The 16,636-nt window shown below is 40.8% G+C and overlaps 1 protein-coding gene across 4 annotated transcripts in view; it reads right to left on the reverse strand.

Annotated features, from left to right (window-relative positions):
* Positions 1 to 16,636, reverse strand: part of myripb (myosin VIIA and Rab interacting protein b) — a 159,334-nt gene that overhangs the window by 130,091 nt on the left and 12,607 nt on the right. For all 4 annotated transcript variants that reach the window (XM_061713336.1, XM_061713335.1, XM_061713334.1 and 1 more), the window contains exon 2: positions 14,001 to 14,202. In XM_061713336.1, coding sequence (XP_061569320.1) covers positions 14,001 to 14,110 — 110 coding nt within the window. In that variant the 5' untranslated portion in view covers positions 14,111 to 14,202. The remainder of the gene's footprint in view (positions 1 to 14,000; positions 14,203 to 16,636) is intronic.

Below are 16,636 nucleotides of genomic sequence, written 5' to 3' on the forward strand. Positions count from 1 at the left end.
TATGAACGCTCAGGTGAGAACCTAAACATTTCCGTGGCTTACTCTTATGTTTGTCAGTCTCTCTTTTAATATGGCTTTGAGTTGGTCCAGCCCAAGCCTTTCATTAAGTGGAAGCTCAGGGAGACCAGGATGTAATCATGTTATTGCCGGGTCGCCCATTCTGCCGTACACACATCAGTCAAGACGTCTCCCAAGAAGTAAAACTGTACGGGTGGGTCTCACAGAGCTGCTCTGCACATCAGATTAGTCTTTTTTTGTTTTAAATTTTAAATGGCTTGATTACTTAAGAAAAAAACCACGTTGCTGTGGTCAAATATATTCACTAGAGGTGCAACTACATTTTAAATCCATCATCACTGAATCTGCTGATTATTGTTATGATTCATTGTTAAATATATAAAATCCTCACATTCTTTTATCAGTAATTGAGGTACCCAGACTGCTTTCTATTGTTAGCTGATTGTGTAAAAGAAAAATATAATCACTTACAAACAAAGACTGTCATTTTAAAGGTTGGCCACGTTAATCATTTTAACATTCACTGCTCGCTGTTTTGACCAACAAATCGTTTCATATTCTGAGCGTGTAAGACCAAGTCTAAACACCCCAAGAATGTTAAACTATCGTTTTTAACAATGTAGAAATAAAAACACCACATATTTTCATATGCAGGATTTTGGTCCACAGAGATATATGAATTTAAAAACGTAAGAGGAATTTATGAAACTTTTTAAGTCCTCATACATTGCTTTTTGGAAAAATAAAATACACTTTTTGCCAAAGTAAATTTTTCTGATAAATCAATTCATGTGTAATTATACTATCATACTAAATTACTTTGAATCGATGATGAAGAATAAGACAAACAGAACAAAGACTCAACATTACCTCAATTAAAAAAAATAAGAAGATTCAGATTGTGTCCACTGTTTTCCTCACTGTAATCCCAGAGTGGATGCATGTATTATTCTGAGCTCTAAACAAGGACAAAAACCTTTCTTGGAGCTGTCTGACTGACCGGCTCCTGACACTTGAACCTTGCTTTGCTGCATCTCTTAATAACTCACTTTATTTGGATTAAAATATGTTGTGGAAGTTCAGCTACTGCAATATCACAGCAAGGGCCCATGGGATAATTGAGTGGCTTTTTTGCAAGGGAAATTAGCCTTGTGTTTTTCATCCTGGGCATACTGAAGAGACAGACTGGTGTGAGTAAAAGCCTGGCAGTTATTAAGGATGCCTCCCTGCTGTCTTGTCAGGAGTTGCTGCCTCACCCAACCCTCCCTTCGACCTCCACACAGCCCTGTTAATATCTAGAGATGGGAAGAGAGATGCAAACAGAGGAACTGTGAAGGAGAATGGGGCAAAGAAGCAGGCATTGAGACTAATTAAATGAGATGATCATAAAGGAAGAGATCAGGAACAATAGACAAGATAACACCTTTCCTCCTGTTGCAACCAATTATATTCATCAAAATGAAACCACCACTTGACGTTTGGTCAAAACCAGAAGTAATCACTGCAGGCCTGGAGTTATAGCTCAGTTCATTGGTCTGCGTCTCCTTGCAGGTAAGTCCAGAGTTTATTTTGGTAAAAATAAACATTTATGAGGAGGAAGATAACAAGGAGCAGCAAAGAAACCTTTGAGCTGACGTAGGCGCTCTCACACAAAGACATACACATTCACCAAGGCGAGGTCATCGAGGACAAACCTGTCTACTCAGTTAGCAGGAAACGCTAAAGCAGCACATGAGCTTTGAAAGCGGCTGTTCCACAAGTAGCTGCCGTGGATTAGTTTTTCACTATCTCATCAGCCAATCCTGTGGGCTCAGCAGCTCTCGTGGAGGGCGCTGGTGTGCAAGCTGCCGATTTGTGACACTCGGGGGAAATCAGAATCTTTCCCATCAGATGCTTTGAGGCGCCGTCTGTTAAGGACACTTTACTCAAGAAAGTCTGATAACGCACAGGCAAACAAGAACTTCCAGAGACGCGAGCTTTGGAAGAAAAGCTGCAAAGTTGGGCCACATCTTCAATGAAACCTCCGTAGTTTGCGTATGTATGTGAGTGTGTAAACACTGTTCACATGAATGCACCACGCATCACCACCGTAGTCAGGGGAGGGCTATTTTTCTGTATGCCAATTAAGTTTAATTATTATAAGATCATCCATTAAGAGCCTAATTGAAGCTAATTAGAAAACACAGTCTGTGGAAGGACTGCAGACGGGGACACAAGAAAACGAATTAAATCTGAACTGATCTGAGAAAGCATGTAAATTTACTCTGATTCCACATGATTTCAAATCTCCTTTGCAAAACAAAAAAGGAAATAGGGAGTTAAAGTTATCAGCTTTATTTGGAAAAAAAAAGTGACATCTGTATTAAGTGTTTTTTTATTTATTTTTTATTTTTTAAAGCAGGTTGGCTTCATAAATCTCCTCTTCGTCACGTATAAAAAGACAGATGATTAATCATCTCCAGCATAAATGTCAGGTCATGACAATAATGTGGAGGCTCTTATTTCAAAAACAATAATGATACTGTTGTTTCAACATACATGGTCCTGGAGGACAATTATAACTACAAAATGTTAAAATAAAAAAAGGAAAAGAAATGTACAAGTTTAAAAGAAAAGATTTCCATTCAAAATGATGTGGTTGTTTTCCCTCCCGTGTAGTGTAGTGTTACCCTGACAGACCATTAAATGAGACGGCTCACAAAATGATGCTGGTACACCAGCCAATGTGGCAGCAGACGGAAAGGTCACAAGGACTTGTCCTTTCAGCTCATTGTGTTGTGCGCAAACACACAAGACCGACACACACACACACACACACACACACACACACACACACACACACACACACACACACACACACACACACACACACACACACACACACACACACACACACACACACACACACACACACCACATCAAAAACAATCCACATCAACATGACTCAGACAAATAACCCACACCAATAATGCAATACAGCTAATCCTCACCGATGGGGAACCGCAGCCAAGAGAACCCAACTGCCACAACAACAAGACTGAAATTAACCCCTTCAAGACCCACTTCTCTGGCTGCTGCTGCTTGAAATATAAAGGCTCCTGTAAGTGCACTGTATTACGGTTTTTATTATTTCATGCTACAAACCATCTTGAGACAGAATCATAAGATGTTAATGTTGTGGCCCACGATGCACCATATCCATCTTAGGCCACGTTTACGCGTAGCCGGATATTTACAAAAACGGATATTTTCCCCTCTACGTTTTCAAAAATATCCTCGTTTACACGGACCCGCATGAAAACGCTGTTAACGTCATGCCAGCCAATCAGAATCCTGGAAAAAACATCAACAAATGACACGTGTAACTTCCAGTTAAGGCTGATTTATGGTTCTGCGTTACACCAACGCAGAGCCTACGGCGTAGGGTACGCGGCGACGCACACTGTATGGCGCGCATCGCCGCGTACCCTACGCCGTAGGCTCTGCGTCGATTTAACGCGGGACCATAATTCAGGCTTTACTTCCAAGATGGAACGAGAGTCTGAGAGAATTTAAAACAGGTAAAATAAAAGAAAATATTGACGTGGCCAAACAAATTGTAAACACAGGTCGCACTCATGGCGCTGCTGGTGACGTTTCTGTCGCATAATGTGACGTAAATCTCCGTTTTCCTCCGTTTTCTCTGTTTAGACGCAAACGTGAAAACAGAGTTTTTGAAAATCTCCACTTTGGCCGGAGTTTTCAGAAATGATCGTTTTTGGGGGCTTTGACCTCCGTTTTCGTGTAAACGAACGGCCAAAACGCATGAAAACGCCTCCGTTTTTGCCCCGTGTAAACGGGGCCTTAAAGACCTGCAAGACAGATACTAACCTGCTGAAGTCCATTATGGGCACACACAAACACAAATTCACTCAGCAAAAACAATACGAGATATGCTACTGTGGCTGGTAAACGTCACATGTTTACATTGGATTACAGTGCAGAATAAACTTTTTTTTTTTTTAATATTTTTATCCTGACTTTTTCCCATTTTTTACAACCCAGTGCTCCTACATAAGTCAGTCACCCTCTACCAACCCCGGGGGGGGGGCTACACTGAGCTCAAGTCTCCTCATTACTTGATGAGTGAGATCACCCGACAGGGTGGGGTTTCTCTGGCCAGACGTAGCGTGTGTGAGGGTAACTCACATTAGCTAAGGGACATGGGGAGAACATGCAAACTCTGGGGGTGCACTCACAGCGAGAATTGAACCCAGAACCTTCTACCTGTGAGACGGCTGCACTACCAGCTACGCCACCGTGCCCCCAAAAGAATAAACATCTTAGAGACAGAAAGCATAATGATAATGCATTTCTGTTTAACACAATAGGGCCTTTCAACCACCCACAAAGCTGTGTTATTTCTGGATTTTCCCTTAACAGACAAAAGTAGGGGTCATTAGTTCACCGGTCCAGACAACTTGTTTCGTTTCAAGAAGCACATTTCAAAACCACAAGAGGATACTGACTTATTGTGATTGGAGGAAGAACATCGAATGAAAGGTGGTGCTCACGTGAAAACGGTGAGAGGAAAAGATCACAGGGTCACAAAGTCTATGTGAGCCGGTCAATCTGTCCCTTTAGCGCTGGTTTAATAGAGGAGATGGTGAGGCAGCCCAAAGGGACCATCCTACAACCGAGAGCAATATCCTTGAGCTCTGAAATCCACTTCCACCAACTTAAAAAGTCTAGTGAATAAAAACCACCTTTTTTTCCATACAGAATATTAATGTCTTTCATCTTGGCTCAGAAATGATACATTTTAGGGAGCTGTGTCCTTATCCATACAGCTGACTCAGTGTGTCTCCGCTCACATCCAGACAGAGAGCCGAGAGGATAAATACAAAGGGACTAGAGGTCGCTCTGCCCCGGACGAAGTGACTGGCTCTGCCACCTTGTTTCAGAGAGATGTTGGCCCCCTAGTGTGACTCCTGTGGCTTGTAGCTGTCTGCGTGCCACATCGAACGAAGCTAATAGAAACGGCAGACAAGATGAAAAAGAAAGAGGCCGACGCCTTTGGGTCCATGACTCACAGTTTGATTAAAGCCTTAAACCAAATAAGCTCTTGAGATAACAAAAGAAGTCTGTGGTTAACAGCTAGCCTCCTCTGAACACTACTTCACCCCAAAATAAATAAATAAATGAATAAAAAATGTTGACGCAAAACAGCTCCAGTCCTTTTGATACAAACACCAGGAGATCCAAAGCTGCATTCCTGAACCAGGAATTACGCCACGTAAATAATGTGAGCAAGATTACAACCCTGAAAGAGCAAGTGCACCTGGCAACAATTAAAATAACAGGATTATTCACAGGGCATTGTTTGGTTTCCTAATCCTCACTGGTTTTATTCAACACTCACAAGGAAGCTGAAAGACATACTTGGCAGATCTACATTTAAGATTATTTCTGCAGAAAGCTTGTACACAAAAACACTCTACAGGCATTCTTTCTAACGTTGATAAAAGTACAAGAGTCACTGTTGATTTAAACTCCAACCATGTTCGTACCGCTCATATACAACAGTTAAACCTTCCTTTGGGAATACTGGACTTGTGGTTTTTGCTGACGAAGCTCATGCTTGTGCACTTATATGAGCGTCCTGCTGCTACAGACCTGTAAAGACCCTCTTTCTCCGACGGCCAATGAGACGTTAGAGGGAAACATCTCAAAGCCTAATTGGCAGAGACACACTCTCACCTCTGAGAATCAGCAACAAGGCTTTATTTTTAAAATCAACAACACAGAGATGTTTAACGAGTAGAAAGCAGCCAGGAAATAAAACTGAAACAGTGAAAAAAGAGAGCCAGTGAGTGAGTCTGTAAAAGCTAATGAACTGAAGGTAAACAAATAAGTCCCTCCAAGTTTAAGAGCAAAAGAAAAACTAAACCTACGGAGCAACATTTAGTCTTGGCCAGCCTCTTCAAATTTCTAAGGCAGTTTCTTAGTTTTCACACACCAATACCAGCAGAAATGCCATCTGAAGGTGAATCCAATTCAGTCTCTTGCCAAAGTACACATTAACACTTTGGACTCCTGGGGAACAAATTGCCAAAACGCAGCAATTACATCGCTGTAAAAGGGACAACCAGTCCCTCGTGTGGAACACAGCAGCCCCATATAAACACATTAATCTATTACAACTGTACAGACCGTATCAGAACTGGAAGAACATTTCTGTGATGTATCGCAGAGTTCCCTGAAAATTATTCTTTAAGATCATTTTTCAGAGCTATAGGGAATGCCATCGTGGCAGGAGCTGACTTGTGCCCAAATCTGGTTACCTCAAAAACTGGATGAATGTGTAGCTTAGTCAATGCTAACCTACGATTGTAATGATCTATACCGGACAGTCACCCTGGTCAAATGTGTGTATCCATCCTTGTTTCTGATGTCCTAACTGGAATGCTGACTGAAACGAAGACTACCGAGGCCACCTGGCTATCTTAGACCAAAATTACTAACTGATCTGGTCAAATGAAGAAATAGGCCATTTCTCAGTATGCGTCATTGTCTGTACTTGTGTTCTTGTGTGAAATGTCATCAGTCGAAGCCGACGTAGTTCCATTTCAAAGTTGGCATCTAGACAAGTTCAGTCGAAATCCCCTCATGTGTTCTTGTGGCGCTCATATTAATGAATATGGATTCAGGGAGACCTGGTTGCAGACGACAAAGTATTTGAGTGTGCATTTAACTTCAACAAGCACAAGGAGGAGAAAAAAGGAGTGAAACCAAAAGTTAGAGCTGGCGTACGTGGAATTGAGGAAAGGCCATTGAATACAGGAAGAAAATGATAATAATGATTCAACCGTTCATTAGAACCTTTTATTTATCAGTCTTTCAGGACTATAGACTAATCCGGCGAAACCCGGAAGTCGAGCGGGCCGCCATTACTGCGGTGGCGGCTCCGCTCCTCCGCTCCAGCCCATAGACATATATACGTATGGATCTATTACTCCGCTCCCTGCCAGGCTCTCTTAATGTATTTGTATCATCGGAACACTCCTGTCCCGTCACGTGCATTTGTTTTGATAGTGAATGAAGACGGGACGGACTGTCAAAACCACTTTTCTGTTTCACCAAGTGAACAGACGGAACGCAAAAAAAAGATGTTAAACTGCTGGAAAGGAACTGGAATTTACCTGGATACCTTAAAACAGGAAGCCAGGGAGCGGTATATGGAGAAAATAATGATTATTAACGGTTTGATCCATATGAAATCACTACTAGTGGAGCTCCGATGAGGATTTACTGCCGCAGTTCTGCACAACCCACGTCTTACTACCTTGTTTAGTGTTTGACAGCTGCTTTGATAGATGTTTGACTCGCCATGTGTTTCAATAAATTAGTATAATAGTACAACATACAGTACATCTTTTTTATTACTGTTACTTCTCTTTTCTTTTTTTATGCTGAAGAGGCTCCGAGACATGAGCAATATTTTTGTTTTCCTCGTGAGATTATTTTTTTCTTCTGCAGCTACAAATAGAGTTAATATTTTTTCCTCAACAAACTAGTTTTATCTGCAGATTGGGGTTATGTATGTATGTATGTATTCTGTATCATCCGGAGCTGAGATAGTTCTGCCCTTCAATTAGAGACCTGTAATTGCGTTTTTTTTCGTCATCGGACGCCAGGCGATCAATAAAATATTATTGGATACCTAAAATTAAACAAAACATACACAGGTAATATTTAATTGTGCAGACATGCCTCGTAAGGAGAGGAGGTGGAGAGAGCTATATTACAGTGTTTAATCATACACTCCCTTATCTCCCTATTCCTCTATTCTTTCCTGCTTATCGCTCAAACAAATCATTATTTATAAATTAACATCAGCATTAATTTAAGATACCTTCATTATTTATGGAAGGCCACTGTCTAACATCATCAATCCAGCTATAATGATGCTGTAGAGCGTCAGGTTACAATAACAGCGCTGCGGTGGCAGATTGACACCTGCCACCGCAGCAATGGCGCCGCCGCAAGATGGCGGCGCACACAAACCGGTCGCCGGATTCGTCTATACTAACATCAAATAAAAGCCACTTGACTTATTTATTTTCCTTTTTTACAAATGATTGGCTTCACCCTTGTGTTTTTAAAGAGGTATAATGGTAAAATCACACAGACACACTTTAATGCTTACTTTTCAAAGGCTTGATGCAAGGCAGAAGGAAGGTGAAACATCTTCCAGGAATAAGAAAAGGAAGTCCAGTTGCAGTGTTACAAGATTTGACAGTGTATGATTATTTGTGCAACCTCTGCGACAGTACAACTGGAACCAGCAAAACCTGTTGCTGTACATCCCACTGTGAGGCCAGGAGGGATGAAGAAAGATTAAACATCTCCCTTCTCTAAAATCAAGACAAAACCACTGTGTGGCCTTGCCCTTCCTTCAAGCTCTCAAACCATCAAGATTAAGAGAGAAGAGTAAACAAGGGAACAGATGTGTCAATATATCAGCATGAGCCTGACCTTTAACCAACAAGTTTGAAGAACTACAATGTAAGGTCCAATCAAACGTCTGTGTCAGGGGTAATGAAATCCCTCCCAGGGGTTCCTGATGTATTTCTTTCATAAGAGTGGGATAGACATGCAGTCTCGTGAACATCCTGAGGAATATCCGTGACACATCTGTGGTTGGACAGACTGACAGATCGGTAATCCAAAAACATGATCCCTCTGATAATACGGAGGTATGATGAAATAAGAACATTTTGATGTTTGGCACTTAAAGCAGTAGAAAGGAAATTGTGTAATTTTAGTCTTTGTGGTCCCCCAACGGTGCAGAGGTTATGTTACTTTTATGACGCTGTCCAAGATTTTCTCTTGTTTGGTCTCTTAGGGTGCGTCCCAATACTCCCCCTCGCCCTCGTTTTGATCCCTCCCCCTTACTTTTGCGCGTTCCCGTGAAGGTAGTGGTGTCCCAATTCCTCTTTTCACCAAGGGGGAGGGGGCATAACGAGGGCTAGGGGCTGAGAATAGCCCCTTCAAATCAAGGGATTTCAGATGCTGACTTGGCGAGCGAGGGGGTATGAAAATGTCCCAGAATGCTTTTGCCGTAGGCTCTGCGTCGATTTGACTCGCCGACCGAAGGCAAACAGGCAGACTCGTCTCAGAGAAATAGAGAGAAATAATCCTGTGACTCGTCAGATTTGTTTTGGATGTTTCTGATATAATAGTCTTCAGAAACCACAAAGTAATCCAGCTGTTATCTGGGTAATTTACACACTTTCAGATAAAGTTGCCGAAAATCACGCCAGAATAAAGGGATTTATGGTTCCGCGTTACACCAACGCAGAGGTCTGCGTCGATGTACGCGGCGACGCGCGCCGTACGCCGTACCCTACGCCGTAGGCTCTGCGTCGATTTAACGCGGACCCAAACTCCGGAGCCGGCAGACAGAAATCTCTAAATTTCGGAGAAAATTTCGTAGCTACAACTGTTAGATTTCATCTATTAAACCAACATCTTCCTAAATTATTTATTTCAGCCGGCGTAATTCTCAACAGAGCAGCGTCCCAGAGAGAGTTTCTCTCCCGGGGCTGAAGCAGCAGCTTGACCCGGCGGACACGTCTGTTCTCGGGCTGTGAGCTGAGGCTGCTCCCCGGGGGCGGCGGCTCTTCTCATCTCCGAAAACATCGGGTCAAATTTCTTAACAGGCGTTATTTGGATAAACTGAGCCCAAGTTGCAGATCTTAAGGTTACCTTTATACCTGAAAAAATATTAAAACTTAATAAATTGCCATATTAACAGCGCTACAGCTGAAATTAAAACAGCTTTTGGCTCTCTGCTTCCTGATCAGGTTAGGGATGAAAACGAGGGGGAGTAGGAGAAATGGGACAGGCACCTGGGCCAAGTGCCCTAGATCTCAAGTGCCCTAAAATCTCCCCCTTCTTTTTTAGGGGTTAGGGAAGAAAAGAAGTGCGAGTGGAGAAAAGAAGGGCGAGTGAAGAAAAGTAGGGGGAGTATTGAGATTGGGCCTTCCTCTGTAAAATCTCTAGTTTTTTCTTTTCCATCACTACTTTCTTGAGTTTTGCAGTCACCTCTGTTATGATGCACACTGTATCTCTGTGAGCTAGCTTCCTTGTTGTTGATGTGTGATAAGTAATGCTGTAATGCGGTGGTCAGTTGTCGCAAGAGACACCTGGGACAGGAGTCCAAAGTTATGCTGGCTGGTTTTTGGCGATACTAGGGGCGGGAAGTGGCATGAGATAGACAATGCCTCCTAAAAGTAAGTAAATATTCCTTCTAATGAATTTGAAACTGCTATTTTAGCATAAAAAAGTCTGCAGCCTTAATCACATAAATAGCTGACATTGTACTCATAATGGTCAATGAAACCTGGAGAAGCCGTGACAGGCCAGCTCCATGTGCATAATACAGGATTCCCTTTCAGGGACTAAAATTAAAGTTTGTTGTTTGTTTGTCATCAAGTTGTTTATCACGCGTCCTGTCCATGGTTACCCCTCCCTTTAATCCACTCAATGCTGGGATAGGATCCAACAGATGCCTGTAACCCTAAGTAATAAGCATGAATAGCGGGTGGATGGATTTTCATCAAACATAAGCAATGCAACAAAAAAAAAGCTATTTAAACACCTTAAAAAACACTAAAGTTCAGAGGTATTATAAAGTAACCTTTGTTAACCTTTAGGACTTCAAAACAGTACAGAATGGCCCTGACCAACCTTATATTTATGTTTTTACATACTGCACAAAAAATCTTATCTGTTGTGCCTGTGCCTGCGCACTTTATATGTTTCACCGAGGGAAGTGGGAAACGTCCTCTCGATTCCTTGTATGTTTGACATGTGAAGAAACGACAATAAAGCTACTTTGACTTTGACTTTGATATCGGCTTATGTCATGTTAATGACACATTTATAACATTTCAGTATCAACGCGTTACAAAGCAACATTAATCAATAATTTTATGGCAAGCAGGAAAATGTAAACAGATCAGCTCATGTGACAGAGTGTAAGTGAGGCTTAAACCATCCTATGAATCCCGTGTAATTTATTACTCTGCACACCTGACTTCATTCAAGATGACAAAAAAATAAAGTCAGCCATCCACTGAAGATAGGAGTCCACAGGGAGAGAGCTACCTGCTGAAGCACTGAGCTCACATCTGCTGTGTACACGCTTCCTGATTCCCATTCATACAGTAACCATAGGATGTAGCTTCCATTTCAAATAAGAGAACATGATTTGGTGTTTTAACTGGCTATGACAGCCTTAAGAAGTATGACACTGTATTCTGTTTTGATGTCTCTTAACTAGCTGTGTTGCATTTTCCCCCCGGAAGCAGGAAAAAGCTTTGAGCCTATAAAGGCCATTTCCACCTTAACAAAACACAATTCCAACAGTCATAAAAGACCAACACTAGTGACCAGACGTCTCATGAGTAAAAGTCTGCTTTTTTCATACAGTAGTCTGGAGTGTTGTGTTGGGTTGGGTTTTGATTGATCTCATCTTGTGGCTTTGTTGAGTCTTGATGTTTCTGGTGAAGCTGCTGCTTTTGGTTGGGTTTAGTTTTATCTTTGATTTTGTTTAACTGTTTCCCTTTTGTGATTTTTTGTTCTATTTCTTTAGTTCTCTTCTTTCCTGATGGTTCACACCTCCATCTCATCAGCTCCTGTGTCTATCGCCCTCCTCCTTCCTTCCCTCCCGATCTGTCATCATGTTGTCAGTCTTACTCCTTGTGATCTTCTTTAATCTTTTTCTCCAGTGATGCAGCTCTTTTGGTTAAAATAAAGGACTTGGTTTATTTAATTTCCTGTATTTGGGTCCAACCCAACTGAGACCTACAACTCAATAGATTCCAGCGGTGTAAGTATCACCAGTTCAGTATAAAAAACTCACTATAAAAAACCAGCAGTCAAAGAAGAGAAAAAAAAACTTTCAACAGTTCAGCTGTGAATTTGGTTTGATCTATGGTGTTTTGCCATTAGAAATCATATTTCATTGAAAAACTCTATTTGATTCATACAATCCCAAATCTTAGATCATGTTAGCTGTAGTAATAAGAAACCTGAGGACATGCAGTCATTGCTGCGTTCTTACTGGATAATGCCTGAAATGATTTGTAACTTGCACATTGATTATATTGATGGTGATAATTGTATAGAGGTGTCATATATACCCTAAAGTTTAGGGTATATCTCAGGAAGGGCTTGATGGTTTAGGGCCTAAACCATCAAGCCCTTCCTGAGATATTGCCTTGCTTAAATACTCTGCTGCCATGCCGAAGAGCTCAATTGGCACAAATGCATACAGTGACTTATATAGTAATCAGCATTTGAAGTGGATCAAAAATTGTATTCAACAAAAATGTTGAATAATATTTGTTCTTGTTTTAAGACAACTTTGATGAAATGTTTTGATCTACTTCAAATGCTGACTGCTGTATATCAACTAAAACAAGTGGTACCTGACAAACCACAGTTATATATAAATGTGCTAAAATGGTCAAACTGCAAAGTCCATCTAAACAGCCAGCCATTTTCTACACCCTTTTTATCCTTTGCAGGGTCATAGGGGTCTGCTGGAGCCTATCCATCTAAACACTCCTCTTCAAAAATCTCTAAAAGCTTTGTTACACAAGGAAGCTCCAGATTGGTGCATGAAATGGTGAGATGTTACAGAATGGATTTCTGTGTTTTTGTGTTTAGGTTTTCAGTGCATACATCCAAAGAGATTTGTACCCTAAAAGTATCTTGTTTAACTACAATTTTTTGCATCTTCATTTACTCTGGAATTATTATATTTATGCCCAACACAGAAAATGGCAAAGAAAAGAACTATGTTTAACAGCTGAGTAATGAAAAAAAAACGAATTAGCCAACAAAGCAAGGATAATCTACCAGTTTGAATATAATAACCATTTAGACACTATGTTTTTTGTAAAAATAATATTTTTACACAAGACGGGATTCAATAAGAGTAAAAGTACAGATTCTGAGTTGTTTTCATGACAAACAGTTGTTGAATAAACTGAAACGATCCTGCTCATCTTCTTGTGGCAAAAAGCAATAATAACAGCCTGAGAGGCATAAATTATCTCTGATCATTCATGACAACTTGGTGAGGGAACATTCTGCAGCCTAGTAATTTGGGAATACACCATCTTTTCTTTGAAACTGATTCTGTGAAGATAAATTATGTTCCCTGCTGCACAGACTGACGGCTGCACTCTGATCTGCAGAGCAACGCTGTTATGACTGTTATGCTCGTTGGAGAGGGAACAATAAACCACTGGGGATCAATACTGAAGTCTCCATAACAAAACAGCTGATTCTGAGACTGATTAAAGAAGAGACATTATAGGTTAAAACTGTGTTCCAAAATACGACATTAAACAGCTGCTGTATCTTGCGATGAACAACACAACGCTGATTCTTTGGCAAAAACCCTGAAACCTGTTGCCATTAAACCTAGTTTGGCGTCAGTACGGGCAGCAAAGGAAAAGGGGAAGGTGAGGGACAGGAGGTGAGGAGAAAGAACAAGCCAGAATGTGCGGCATGTTAAGTAAAAAGCTGTGACACTGGAGCAGAGCCCCAAACTCCCGAAAACAATGACTCCTAAGCCTGGAAAAACACCAGGAACAAAAAAACTAAAATGAAACAGGACAAGCACCATAATCCTGACTGCATAAGACGGCAGTAACATAGAGAAACTGCTTAGGGGAAGGCTCCGGCCATTAATGTTTGCTTTTTTTCTATTGGTATCCCTGTCTTAACTGTGTAATAACCATGTAGTAAAGTGGTTGTAAAGAAGTAAATGCATCTGAGCCTGCAGAGAGGAGATCTGAACTCTCACCACCTTATCTGGTCATTTCTGCTCACATTGCAGCTCTTCTCAAATCACCATCCATGTGTCAAATGTGTGAAAAAAAAGAGGAAAATAAAGCACTGCCAGGAACATGCCATCTCACCTCAGCCTCTCCTCCTCCTTCTTTCGCAGCTTCATGTCACGCTGGACCACTTTCAAGACATGCTCTGCCTCGCCGTCTGTAAGACCTGACAGGTCCAGCTTGCGCCCCATTTTTTTCTGCCTTTGCCACACAGCTGCTAGTCACAGCGGGGAGGAGGAGAGGCACGGGCGCTGCTGCTCTGGTGGCCGAGGCTGGGACAACCCTGGAAGACAATTAAACAGAGAAGAAAAATCACTTTGTGGACTCAGCACTCCAAAGCAACATTCAATATGTATCAAGTGACCAGGATTTGCCTTCGTGAAAGGATCAATTCTTCTAGAAACACTTGCATAAAGTCAGAGATTTTGCAGGATTATAGTCAAGTGTATGATTAACGAATTATATCCAACAGGTGCTAATGAGGGACCATCAATTTTAGATGTAGAACCAGTCATTAAGGAGAACAGAAATAGCCGTGTCGGAGGCTTAAGACTGAGAGACAGCCAAACTGTTACTGAGGTGAGGTTGTGAAAGACAATTTCACATCTTACGCCAGACTGAGCACAGCAACAAAACACGAGTTAGATACAACACATCAGCAAGGTTTCTGCGAGGCAGAGTTTTCAAAGCAGAGGAGTGTGTCAAGATGTGATGTTCAAGCTCTTTTGAGGAAGCACAAAGAAACGGGCAACACTGAGGACTACAGACACAGCGGTCAGTCAAGGAAAGCTAATGCAGCAGATGAAAGATGCAAGAAATCACCACTGATGTTTGTGTGTTCTTTTCTTTCTTTTTTTAAAAATGGATAAGCAAATCTTTGAAAACAAAAAAAGTGAAATAAGGCCTTATCTGCAGACTTATGCCAGGTTTTTCACTGGGAACCTTTATTTTATTTCATTCTCTGTTAAAACAGCTGCAGAGAAATAGAACATTTGACATGATTAATTTTTCTTGTTGGAAGATCAATGGACCTTGCAAACTTAAATGCGCATGCAAAAATTAGTTCCTATTTGGCAGATGGAGGTCTGTCTTAAGTTGTGTGGACAGCTGTTGTTGCATGGGGTGAGACTTAAAAATGAAAATAGGGAGGAAGAGCGATGTAAAGACAGATGAGTGGATGTTCGGTGGAAGACAGATGCCTAAACAGAGATCAGCAGCAGCAGAGGAAGCAAAGGAGACTTAGAGGAGCATTAATGCATTTACTCAACCCATTAGTCATTCCTGCGCTTGGGGGCTGACCGATGTCAAAATTAACTATCTTTGAAGTTTTACTAAGAAACAAAAATGACCTTTTGTTCTTTGGTTTTACCAGCAAAATTCACAATGGGAGGTGACAATGTGCCTTTAACTTTGATAATTGACACCATTTTTTAGTCCTAACACCTTTATCAATTGTCACTTTGGATAAACTTTTGTTCACTGCCTGAATAATGAAATTTGTTTTAATTTTGATTTTAAAAAAGCCTGACACTTGCAAGAAAGTTATCATTTAATACACGGGTATGTCAGACACATTTTCATAATTTATTGTATGTGAATGTAAGACATCCCAGATTTACTACAGCTTTGCGCTTTTTGCAGATTTGCATTTATTATTTCATCAAATGTATTTATGATTTTAAAAAGAAATACTATCAATATCCATGTACGTGGTGCAGGGATAATTTAGGGTTTGATGGGACGTGATGTTTATGTTTTTATAACTTTTCCTTTCAGATACTAAAATTAAAGATGGGGATTTATTTAAATTAACCCCTGTAGACTGTATTAAACCTCCAATTCACTATGCACCTGCAATTTCACCGTTGTTTACAGACAAATGAGTGTGTGTTAAGTTTTGTGAATTTTTATACCTGTAGATTTGATAGTTGCTAAGAAGAGGAAGCACAGGTGTTTAAAAACAGGCAGAGTGTGGCAGATAAGACTTGATTAGCCGTGTTATTTTCTAATAATAAAGATTATACCACTGACACATAAGAAATAGCAGCAAAAAAAAGTAGTGTGAAGAACAATGACATCACTTTTTGTTACCACACCTCCTTCCTCGTGGGTACCACGACACTGCAGCTAACGCCTGTCAGGCCCCGTGTGATGTCGAGCTACCAAACTAGTTATGATTTACAACCACACTCAGGTACGTCTTCCTTATCCTTTACAAGGATTCGTGCAAACAAACAGTGTTTTGCCACTTTGTCACAACTGGTTTTGTCACATCCAACAATGGAAAAGAAAAAACACAGCTAAATCTCTCAGTCTTACGAATCTGTTATCGTAGAGTGTGAATAAACAACAGACTGTTGCAACATCATTCACAAACACTTCTTATTCAGCAGCCGTGATAAGATACCATGCCCTTCCCCTTCACATTTTACACACAAAACATTGAAATACACTCTGTACATCACGTACACGTCCACATGTGCCAGCATGATAAATCTATGCTTCAAGTATTCGCTCACAGATTCCCATTTTACATTACGTTACATTATCTTGCACCAAGTTTGAGTTTTTGTTGCTTGGTAGCGAGTTAGAAGTATCAAATCAAATAATACATTTTATTAATGTGTCAAATACGTTTTACTTAAATTTTGCTCAGTAGTTATGTACGCTACTACTACAGGTCTACAGAGAGCAGAGGAAAGAGTATTAGTGACATT

This window comes from Cololabis saira, chromosome 22 (assembly GCF_033807715.1).
Source record: "Cololabis saira isolate AMF1-May2022 chromosome 22, fColSai1.1, whole genome shotgun sequence".
In the NCBI taxonomy this organism is placed as follows: domain Eukaryota; kingdom Metazoa; phylum Chordata; class Actinopteri; order Beloniformes; family Belonidae; genus Cololabis; species Cololabis saira.